Genomic DNA, 12,290 nt, shown 5'->3' with positions numbered 1-12,290 from the left:
GTGGGGGCTACTCTTCGTTGCAGTGCACGGGCTTCTCATTGCGGTGGCTTCTCTTGTTGCAAAGTACAGGCTCCAGACACGTGGGCTCAGTAGTTGTGACTCACAGGCTTTAGAGCACAGTCTCAGTAGTTGTGGCGCACGGGCTTAGCTGTTCCGCGGCATGTGGGATCTTCCTGGACCAGGGATTGAACCCCGTCCCCTGCATTGACAGGTGGATTCTTAACCAGTGTGCCACCAGGGAAGTCCCTTCCTTGAGGTCTTTTTTTGTCTTTCATTTACTTCAGAGATGGCCAGTTTTATTCTCTCTGGGCATGTCCATTTACGATACTGAATATCTGAGAGACCATGGAACTTGTGACATTTTTTCTGTATATCGGAATCTCTTCACACAGCAAACTCTTCAGCTACAGAATGAGCACTGACAATTCCTAAATCTGTGTATGTATTTGGGGGAAAAAAGTCCATTCTGTAAAAGTCATCACTTGCTTTTTACTCTAGTCACTTAAGCTGATTTTTCAATTTCTTCTTCCTTAGAGACATTAGGAATGTACAGATACTTCATTTTAGCTTGGACACCCTGAAATGCTTATGATAAAACAGAGGGAAATGTTGGTAGCATCACGACATGTTTGCTTAGGGCAGGGGTGAACAAAACTATGACCCTCAGGCCAAATGTAGCCAGCGGCCTATTTGTGCACAGGGGTTTTTACATTTTTAAAGGTCAAGGAAGAACCAAAGAATATGGAACAGAGACTGTACATGTCCCACAAAGTTTAAAATACTTACTATCTATCTGACCCTTTACAGAAAAAGTTTACTGATCCCTAGCTTTGGCTAGCATCATGTGTTAACATTTAAAGCCTTGTATTTAGAGCAGCTGGTATCTCTTTGAACTTCAGACATAAACTCTTATTGGGTATTGCCTGATGTACCAGACTAAATTGTACTATATTTATTCCAATTTACTATTTAGTTGATTCGATGTTGGCACTATTTATATATTCTTCTAGCGGTTCTCAATTCTTGCAGCATCTTAAAAATCATCTGGAGAGGGGCTTCCCTGGTGGCGCAGTGGTTGAGCGTCCGCCTGCCGATGCAGGGGACGCGGGTTCATGCCCCGGTCCGGGAAAATCCCACATGCCGCGGAGCGGCTAGGCCCGTGAGCCATGGCTGCTGAGCCTGCGCGTCCGGAGCCTGTGCTCCGCAAGGGGAGAGGCCACAACAGTGAGAGGCCCGCGTACCGCAAAAAAAAAAAAAAAAAAAAAAAAATCAATCATCTGGAGAGCTTTAAAAGTGCTGTTGCCGGCCTTCCCTGGTGGCGCAGTGGTTGAGAGTCCGCCTGCCGATGCAGGGGACGCGGGTTCGTGCCCCGGTCCAGGAAGATCCCACATGCCGCGGAGCGGCTGGGCCCGTGAGCCATGGCCGCTGAGCCTGCGCGTACGGAGCCTGTGCTCCGCAATGGGAGAGGCCACAACAGTAAGAGGCCCGCGTAACGCAAAAAAAAAAAAAAAAAAAAAAAAATGCTGTTGCCTAGGCCCCTACACCAGAGATCCTGATTTAATTGATCTGAAGGGGGGCCTGGGCATGTGTGTCTTCTATGCTCTTAAGGTGATTCTAATGTTCAGGCAGGTCTGAGAACAACAGACCTATACCACTTAAAGGTCTATTTGTGGATTGACAATTGGACCATATTCTTAGGCGGTTTTTATTCACATTTTTCATTAGAAATATAATAAAGATGCATTATACAAATTGTTCTTTAATTTCAAGACAGAAGTGTTGCTCAGGGAAATTTTAACTGAGACAGTTTTGAAATGTGAAGAGCATATGAAACAGATAATGCAGAGACCAGAAAGATATAATTTAAAAGACAGGAACTGAAAGGAGCATGCTGGAAAAAAAAGAAAAAGAAAAAAACACTCAGAATTTCAATACACAAATCACTGAGTAGATTTCTCGCTGTCTGGGTAAGTGTATCTATTTTCAAAAGTGCTATTAACATAAACATAGCAGTAAATCTGGGGCACCGGCCTTTTTTTTTTCAAAGTTGTTAAGAAGAATTATATCAGTCTGCAGGTGTCACATGCAGTTACTCAGAATCAGAAAGAAGGCTGATCGGGGGTTAGAAGATCTCCATCTATCTATCTTTTTGCAACCAACCACGTCCAGGCTGTTTATTTAATACTTCCTCTTGCTAATGAAGGTACTGGTTGGGGATGGGTTGGGCTTTCCCATGTCGGCATAAGACTGCAAGATTTGAATGTGCCCTGGTGTTGGCTTCACTGACCACAGCAGGTAACCCAGGCAAGAATCTGAGCAGTAATAACAGGTAACAACAGAGTTTGCATCAGACCTCTGACACTTTTCCTTCCAGTTTATTTCTTTTTCTCTCCATTTGTCAACGTGTTCTTTTCCCTCTTCTTTTTTCATTTTTCCAAACCAGCAAGTGCGGAGGCAAGACACATCAAAGCAGAGATGGGAAGTGAAAGAGCTCTCGTTCTGGACAGATTAGCAAGCAATGTGGCAAAGCGAAAAAGCTCAATGCCTCAGAAATTCATTGGTAAGAATACAACCCTTTTTCCTGCTGCTGTTAGCAGGTAGTTTGAATGAGATAACATAGGATGCTTACTACACAGGCCCTTCCTAGTTTAACCTCTGTTAAAATAAGGTAATTGATTTTCCATTGTACAACTTTTACTCTTCAGGATTCATTGTGGTAACTAGAGCAAATGATAAAATATTTTAACTAAAGAATCTTAACTACTGAAGATGGGATTATTTGGTATCCAATTTCTTAAATGAAGTTGGTGTTAAAAATGCTGTTCCTTCCTCTTTATTCCGAATGACATATGTTCCATGGGAGAGTTTGTGCAATTGATACCAGTAAGATGTTCAAGATAGCATTTTTGTAATCTTTTGCAACTATGTTTTACAACTTGGTTCCCTTATCACGCTCAAACTTTTTTCATGCCCTAAAATGTATTGCCATATTTTCTTGAATTTGATTGAGAATTGGTTTTAAGAGAAAGTGGTTGGGAATGCATAGATTTAAATAACAAGGTTTGATTTAATCATTTGTCTTACTGGAGTTAATTTTTATACCATTGGTTTTCACATTGTCAAAAAATACAGCAAGAATGAGATGGCTAAGAAATAATTATGTCCATTAAAGTGTTAGGACTGCCAAATGGCAGAAATATTGTGTTGAATTCTCCCAGATGTTTACATAAATGTGACTATGATATTTTAAATAGATTTGTATTTGTGAAGTAGGCAGCTGAATTGAATGTATTGGTTTTGCTATAAATTGAAAGTCGGTGATATTGAACAAAAATAGTTATCACACGAAAATAGACCTCCCTCAACACCAGTAATATTTTAGAAACCTGTCAGTCTGTTTTTCCAAAGCTACTTGCTGCTGCTGTTGATTTCTTACTTCAGTCCTTTTGTGTTTATTCTTTTCAATAGCTTTTACAGATATCAGGTGCCTGCCTGGTTTTTAAATCTGGTTAAATTTTATTCTGGTCTAATTAGTTTTTTAATTTTATGTGAATTATAGAGATATATTGAAAGAACCCATATATTTCAAAGCTACCTAGCTTGTTTTTGTTTTTTTTAACATCTTTATTAGAGTATAATTACTTTACAATGGTGTGTTAGTTTCTGCTTTATAACAAAGTGAATCAGCTATACAAATACATATATCCCCATATCTCCTCCCTCTTGCGTCTCCCTCCCACCCTCCCTATCCCACCCCTCTAGGTGGTCACAAAGCACTGAGCTGATCTCCCTGTGCTATGCGGCTGCTTCCCACTAGCTATCTATTTTACATTTGGTAGTATTTATAAGTCCATGCCACTCTCTCACTTCGTCCCAGCTTACCCTTCCCCCTCCCCGTGTCCTCAAGTCCATTCTCTACGTCTGCGTCTTTATTCCTGTCTTCCTAGCTTGGTATTTATACTTATTTATTTTATGTTGTTTGACTGAGAAGTTATTGTATTCTTTTAGTCACTTTAAGAATAAACTGTGTCAGACTAAAGTTGGTGAATTTCATTTCAGAGAGACCCTATCCTCTTTACCATCTTCCCCCTCCTTGGTGAGAAATGTCAGGGGGCGTGTGGTGACTTCCATATGGGGTTTAGGCACAGTGGACCAATTGTGATTCCAAGACGTTATCTTAGAGCATTGCTCATACCTCTTTTGAGCTGTACTTATGTGAAGAGGTTCTGACTGGCGTACAAAAGGAAGCTTGGATTGTTATTCTATGCCATGAGTGTAATTTAATTTGGGGGATGTTTTGGCTGTAGAAATGGCTGCAGCTGATATGGGTGGGGAGAAACATGGGGAGAAATGGGAAAGAAAAAAAATGTAAAGTGACTTAATTTCAATCCAGTTATGGTCAATGCATGTTGGTCTAAGAGAACTAAAATATGAGAGAAGGTACTTAGTCCACATAGTTGCCCTAAACCTGTCCTTGAGCTAAAGCCCTACTTAATAAGATAAAAGTTGCTTCGGTATCTTCATGGGTTTAAAAACACATGTTTCACATGTCCAAGTCCATGCCATTTTGCTTATTGCATAGGGGATCCATTCCATTTGTTTATTACCATTGTGACCAGAGGATTTTCACTCTTTCATTTCCAGACTCAGGAGAGGTGCTGATCTTGTAGGTACTGATCTCTGTCATCTTCTGAACCATCATGTTCTCTCTGAGATGGAATCAGGAAACCCAGTAGAGTTAGCTCTTGATTTGAGCTGAGGTAGCAACTTCTGGACTTTGGGGCCCTGAATAGCTGGGGGAATTTTTGTTTTTTTTATAAATTGTGGTAAAGTGCAGTAGGAAGAGCACTGGATTAGAAGCCAAAAGACTGAGGTTGTGATTCCAGTTCAGTCATTTCTTAACTGTGTATGTTTAGACAAATCACGTAACCTTTCTGGGCCTCTGTTTACTCACCTGTGAAATGAGTAGACCGAACAGGTGATGAAGTGATCGAGAAGGTCCCTCGCAGCTCTACCATTCTGTAAGTCTGCAAGATGAATTATAAAAGGCAGCAATAATGAGCACCACTTTTTGTTTATAAACCTATATGTATAACTTCAGATAACTTTTTTCTCAAGGTTGTACAGATATGGTATGTTATTTTATGTTATAAACCATGGTATATAATTTAGGAGGTTTTTTTTTAGGAAGATGTCATTTAATCTGAGAATCTATAAAACAGCTGCATTAGTTCAACATTTATGTATTTTACTTAGTACATTACTACTTATTCATTTGCTCTTTCGTCCATTCATTTATCATGCAAATGGTTACAGAGCTCCTGCCATGTACGTGATATTCTTGTTCCTGAGCACTGTTCTAATCCTCTAGCATTAGCTTATTCCCTGAACCTTAAGAGATTTTTTCAAAACTAAAAGAAACCCCTTCAATCATTTAACTGAATCCACCTTTTGATAGAAAATAGTAATATCAAGGGGAAAATAAAGGAACATTATGACACTGTGCAGTATATGGGATGAAGTGATATAAAACATATGGGGCTAATGTCTCCCCTCCTTCTCTTCTCTCTCCTATATTTCCTTTCCAAGGCATCATTTTCTGAAAAGATTCAGCTGCCAGGGAAATGGCAATGGGTAAAGTGTGAAGGAAGAATGAGTCACTCCCTTTAATCCTTGTTGACAGTTGCACAGCTTGGCTTCCCTGACCTCTTGAACTATGAGGGTAAAGGTGAAATTATACCATCAGGTCAGCCTGTTACTTTCCTAACAGGCTTGAGATAATTACCAGTAGATAGCATTTTTCATCCATTAGAGATGAACTGAGGACGAGGGATGGATTGGATTAAGTCTAAATGCATTTAGAAACACAAAAACATGCCTCTGTTGAAGAGTAGGAGAAAAATGAAATCTCTTTTTTCCTAGTTCTCCAAGAAATTTTGAATCACTTTCTATAAAATAGGAAATAAACTGACACACATTCATTAGAAATCAGCACCTTTACGTCATCAAAATAATTCTTTTTAGTTGTTCTTTCCAAAGGACAAGAAGACCTTACTTTTAGCACCTAAGCCCTTTAGGGATTGTCTTTTTTCTGAATCTTATTCTCCTGTTACAAACTTGCTTGACTATGCTTCTAACTAGGCCATCTTCAAATACTTGGCTCAAAATAGAGGCCAGATTTCTCTCCTGAAGGGAGGAGGAAAATGACTACATTTCTGCATATTTCTTTCTCTGATTTTCATTCTTTCTCCAAAAACAGATGTGTTATTTAGACCAAAGTGGTTACCATAGCATCTCCCTATTTTTTTTAATTTCATGTATTACTTTATTAAAGGAAGTTTTCATGTTGAAAAGAACATGAAAAAAGATCTCGCTCACCCCCCCGGTAAACATGTTGTGAGGTTTTGACACTTCAGCAAACACTGTCGGTTCTCCCTGTGAAGTAACTAATGAGAAATTGTCTGCTTTGGTTAACAGAGCAACAGGAAGCAGTTTTAATACCTGTTTCTAAAAGCAAAAAGTATCTTCTCCCATCCCTTCCCAAAGGGCCAAAATCCCTAATCCTATAAGCATCAAAAGTCATAACGTTTTTGAGCTTGAAGGGATATTAGGAACCACCCAGTGAAGTTCTTTTACTAAGGAGGGAAGGGGGAAGGGAAAGATGGAGAGATGCAGCTAGTAGGTGACAGAGCAGGGCCAGAGCCTGGGTCTATAAAGTGCTGCAGTCCAAGGCCCTCCTCCCCCAGAAAGTCACCCAGAGCAGTGCATGTCATGTGTGCTACACAGGAGCTTTGGAAAGGGAAGGGTCTAGTCATTGAAAGCTGGTGGAAGAAAAAGCCTTGAAGAAGGGCAGTCATTCTCTCTTAAGGGTGTGTTTTTTTCTTGAGAAAAGATCTGTGGTGACTCCATCAGGGCAGATGACAACCAAATAGCACTTCACGGTGACTCACAGAGGACAAAGGCTTCTGCAGCAACAAAATGTGGTTTCCAGCTCAGTTTTCCTCTCTGCCACCCCCATGGCTCTCTCTGTTCTCTCTCCTCCTTCCTGCTTCTCGTTCTGTGGCTTCCTACCCTCTGCCTTCCTCCTCCTGGAAGAGGTGTTATAGCCACTTCAGTCTCATTTAGATTGAGATCAGAGCCATTGTCATCATCAGATATTCCATTTACCCTGATTACCTGCCCTTTTTTGGGGGGAGGATATGTGCTTGGAGTACGAGTAATCGATGATACATGGGAAATTGTATGAAGGCATCAGCAGATACAGTTAAATGACTTGAAGAAATTTAAAGGCTTAAAGAAAACCCCAGTATTTCACATTATCCCATCATGATGACTGTAACCTCAGAATTGTTATTTTTCTAATGTTCAAATAATTTCTCCTCCTCTTCAAAAAATCTTTCAATGGCTCCCCATCAGAATAAAATCCAAACCACCCAGGCGTTCTGAGTCTCTCACAATCTGTCTCTAAGTTATCTTTTCTGAATGTATCATTTCAGCCGACTAATCTTTTAATTCAGCCAATAATGAACTACTCCCACTTCTTTGTAATCCTTCTTTCCATGCTCACTGTCTGGAATGCCCTCCCTCCCATCTGCCCCCTAAACCTCCACGTGGTCTACATTCCCATACGTGCCTGAATTCTCTCTCTTCTCTGTTCTCCCTCTGCACTCAAGGCGAGTTTAACAGTCTGCTTTTTGTGATGTGTGTAACTGTCCCCACCACCACCACTACTACCACCTCAGATTTCAAGGAGACTTTAGAGGAGAGGATAGATTAATATTTGTCCCATGTTACGTGGCATATTTGAGACATGGTCCGTATTTTTCTCTCTCCACTCTCTTGGCTACTCTATACTTTGTTCCACCACATAGTATTAAGGATACTAATTTGTAATGAAATTGTGTACATACTACATCTCCTCCTGGATTGCAATGAAGTTTGTATTCTTCAAAACACTTAACATGGTGTGAGGCAAATAACAATAATAATGACAATAATAATAATAATAGATCTACCACTTATTGAGTGCTTACATGTGCCAGTACTCTGTTAAGCACTTTATGGACATCATGACAACTCTGTTCATCACAGAAATTTCTTGAATGCATGCTACTGGTCCATATGCAACAAAGCACAGTTGCGTTTCTACTGCCTATGGGAACCATCCCAGCAGAGAATCTGAAGTCATTGCTAGTGGTGGGGTTGTGCAGCCATGGGCGAGGTAGCAGCCAGGAAACAGCAGTTAATGCTCAACCATATCCTGAGGTATATGGGCCCTTGGATCACATCCTGGTTCTCCATTTACCAGCTGAGCAACCTGAGCAAGTTAATCAACCCGTTTGTGCTTTAGGTCCTTCGTCTGACTAAGAGATGATAATTCATCTTAGGTAAAGTGAGACAATATGCAAAGTACCTAGGACAGCACTGGGTATATAGTAGTGGCTCAATAAATAGTAGCTATTCTTCTTGGTATTATATATAAGGCACAGTGCTCGGTACTGTGAAGTAGAGAAGTAAACAGGTTAGAGTAGTGGATCTTGTCCCTCCATCCCAAAGGCAGAGGTCTAAATCCACATGCTCAGCTAAGGTCCCTTTTAGCTTTAGGCTATGATTCTGTACTTTCAAGTTGGCACTTAGAAGCCAACAACCATATGCCCTCACCACATTGCAGCAATTCAGGTCAGGCAGTTGCTCAGTTCAGAGTTACCAAAGCCCAGATGGTAGGGATGGACACCTTTAAAAGGGATCACAGGTAGGGAACGGCCCAACCAAGTAGCCTTGGTTTCTAAACTTAGGACCTGTTGTCGCCATTTGTATTATCATTGGAAGAAAACCTCTAATTCAGCCCGAAGCTTCTCTCATTAATCACTCAGACGTGTGTGGTACGATTTTGACTAGAAGCTGGACTAGAAGCTCTGTGCAGGTTTGGGAGCAGTTACACTTTTGTGGTTTGAGTAACCTTTCTTATGAGTGTATTACTAAAGAAACGTGAGCTGTTGGCTTTTCAATTACTGTAGCTTACCCCTTCTGAGTTTCACACACATTGAGTCATCGTGTCTACAGGTGACTGATAGTCATCTGCACTAATCAAGTTACCGTAACTCGGAGATGAGGGGACCTGATGAGTGCAGGTTGCGTGCACGTGAAGATCTGAGGCTCTCCCATCTTCTTAACAATGAACAGTGGTCTGCGTTAACCACAGAACTCAGTCACATATTTCCACTCATCCAGGGGTTGATTTTCCTCTTATTGTTTTGCCTCTTACGACTTCAGCACTCAGCTGTTTTCTGACATGTGCTGCAGGTGGATAGATTATGAAATTGTAGGCCTAGTTAAGTAAAACCAACTCTTGGGAGAAGAGAGAAAAGCAGAGCTTGTGATGTGCCTGCCCCACCTCGGAAGCTTTCTGGAGTCTCTCTGTTAGGCGAAAAGATTAAAAAGATTTCCAGGGACCCCCGGTATTTGGGGAACTGAGTAGAGCCAACCACACTGGAAAATCATCAGTAACCTTGAAAAGGCCAGGGAACAAAGTTCATCACTTCTGTGTCACTTTCAGGGGAATGAATATTTGTGACTTTAGACAGCTTTCATGTCCTCAGTCTCGTTCTTCCAAACAGCTCTAATCAGAGACTTATCCAATCTGGCAGTTGAAAAGAAGAACCGTTGATTACTTTGGCAAAGGTCTACGTTTCTGTTCCTTTTTATTGAGTTGCCAAGGTACGGTGATTTTCTGTGCATATTTTTTCTCTCAGGTATTTGTCTGGAAACTGTCAGGTTGGCCTTAAGGTAGTGGGGATACAGGACAAATCTATCTGATTAGATTGGATCTTTTAGCAGGTCTTCTTGTCTCCAGTTTCTCACTGTTCTGGTCCATCTTACACATTGCTGTTACATTAATATCCTGAAAATAACATTTTGACCACAAGCATCTCTTGCTCAATGCGGTTTGTAGAGGTTTGCCGTTTGTCCAAATCTAAACCCTACGGTTGGTTATTCAGAATGTCCATCATTTGGTCCCACCACGTGTTATCTTTTTTCAGTATCTCCTAAAATGTTGGAGGCAAAGTGCCAGGAGGCTCACAGAGCATTTGAAAACCTTGATCCACATGGCAAGAAAGTTATTTTCTTTTTAGTTCTCTTTCAATCTTCCTGATTATACCAAGGAGAAAGATTTAGACGTAATTAGATGTTAATTGTCTTCAACACTAATCACACACTTGGTAATCTCTATTTTTAGCAAAGAGAGAGGGGATCTTTGTCTCCAGGTACTTACAGTATCTGATCAAACTTTAATTTAATTGTCTTTATTTTTCATGGTTACCTTATATTTGTGGCAAGTGATTCTGGTTTTCTGTTTATGTTAGTGATATAAAGTTTCCTTAAAAAAACAAATTTCTTCAGCAAAAAAAGAAAGGAAGGAAATGCGAGCTGATTCAAACAAAATTAAAAACCCTAACATTTACCAAGTGCTTTCTATGTGCCAGGCACTGTTCTAAGCGCTTACCAATTGAGGTAGGTACAATTATTACCCCCATTTTACGTGAGGACATGGAGCCATAGACAGGTTAAGTAACTTACCCAAGGTCACACAACTAGTCATGATGAGGCAGCATCGAATCCACACCATCTGACTCTAGAGTTCGTGCTCTCAACCACCACACCACCCTGGGGTATGAATATTGCGGAATGTGGAGGGCTGAGTGAAGTTTGAGAAATATTTTCTTCCACACTTCTTGATATTTTGCTCTAACCAGACTCTCTTACCCCTCCCAGCCCATGTCTTGGACGGTCCCACGTGTCTGTCTTGATTCATGCTCATCCCTCAATTAGGATATCTCTTCTACGTCTCTGAAAATCTAAGTCCTACCAGTTCATCAAGACCCTTCTCAAAATTTAGGTTTTCCAAGAATGTTTTCCCTTCCACAAGTACTCCTGAATTTTTTGCGTTCCCATAACACTTAAATATACAGTTTGTATATTTACAAACCACCCTGCCCTTCCCTTTTAATTCTTTTTACAGAAGACACGTCACCCTCCCTGCTTAAACGCCTCAAACATGGCATTTAAAATAAAATCAAAAGCTTCCATAGAGCAAGGCAGCCCTTTCTCAACTTTTAGCATTTATTTTTCTCCAATTCCATCTAGCCAAGTCTTATTTCTCTCCCACTAGGTTGGAGATACCTCAAGAACAGAAACTGGTTCTTCCAATCCTTTTTGTTTTCTTCTGTTTTGTCTTCCCCGAAGCCTTTACTGTATGGCAGTGATACGTTCTGGAACCACAACATGCCTAGGAAATGTTAGGGAAGAGAGGATACGGTTTAGCAAATCTCTCAGAATCAATGTCTACAGAATGAAAAAGCATCAGCAATAATGTTAGCCTCACCTCCAGCCCTTGACACATCTTCCCCGCTTTCTCTTGCCTCTACCAGCCACTCACCATTGAGCACATCTGCCATCATTGAAGATCCCGCTCCTGCCTTCCCTGTGGCCAGAGAGCCTCTGTTTTCTAACACACAACACCCACACGCCCTGAAGGTGGCTAAACTCTGTTTTCAAAATTTCTCAGCAGTTTGACATGAGAAGTAGGAGAGGGTGACCACAAGTAAATTTTTCAGTTAAGTGTGAGATAAGTACTAATGATCACACATGTATCAATGATACATCTTTTCAAGCAAAAGAAGAATAACACACTTTATGAAGAGGGTGAAGATCATGATGATCTTTCATCAAGAGAAAGCCTTTTCTAAAACTCTCTACATTTGAAGCTCTTTTATTTAAATCTCAGTCAGTCTGATAACTGACGTGTCTGGGAAGTGGTAAGTTGGAGTTTGGGGGGCTATTTTTTCTGCCTCTGCAGCTATTTAAAAAGCTGCCGAGGCCAGAGCATCCCCACTTTTTGCAGCACTTCCGGCCCCCGGCTCCCTAGTATTACAAGCAGAAAAGGACAAGCAAACTAAGAGTTCGGGGATTGACTGCGTCTTCAGAGTTCATGGACAATAGAAGTGCAGAGGTCCCCATGCTCCTGCACACTGTCAGCTGCCTTGCCCCCTCTTAAGCCCCCTCCTGGTGTTCTCTTGCTTCTTTTCTCCAGGGTTCCCTTCTGACATGAGCAGTGGAAACAACTCACATTGTAGCCTCAACTTAGTGACATCTCTGACTCTCCCTTTTGCCTGCTGGTTTCAGGTATTTTGACTGTCCAAGCATGTGCTGTCAATCACTGTCCCCTGAGGCTTCAACACCCGTGTGGGACCATTCTGCCTGGGCTGAGTGTTCTTGAACAGGCCACTTGT

General features: G+C 41.1%; 1 protein-coding gene across 5 annotated transcripts in view; it reads left to right on the top strand.

Annotated features, from left to right (window-relative positions):
- Window positions 1-12,290, top strand: part of IKZF3 (IKAROS family zinc finger 3) — an 87,321-nt gene that overhangs the window by 68,006 nt on the left and 7,025 nt on the right. For 2 of the 5 annotated variants that reach the window (XM_089901202.1, XM_022557771.3), the window contains one exon: window positions 2,444-2,560. The exons of 1 other annotated variant lie outside the window; for it this stretch is intronic. In XM_089901202.1, coding sequence (XP_089757328.1) covers window positions 2,444-2,560 — 117 coding nt within the window. 2 more of the 5 variants (XM_022557775.3, XM_022557774.3) reach the window with 2 other exon arrangements.

The sequence above is a fragment of the Delphinapterus leucas genome, chromosome 19 (genome assembly GCF_059928025.1).
Source record: "Delphinapterus leucas isolate spDelLeu-1000000601 "Yukka" chromosome 19, BTC_Dleu_Yukka2, whole genome shotgun sequence".
NCBI classification, from domain to species: domain Eukaryota; kingdom Metazoa; phylum Chordata; class Mammalia; order Artiodactyla; family Monodontidae; genus Delphinapterus; species Delphinapterus leucas.
The sequence above is the reverse complement of the archived record's forward strand: the minus strand, read 5'-3'. Positions and strand labels throughout refer to the sequence as shown.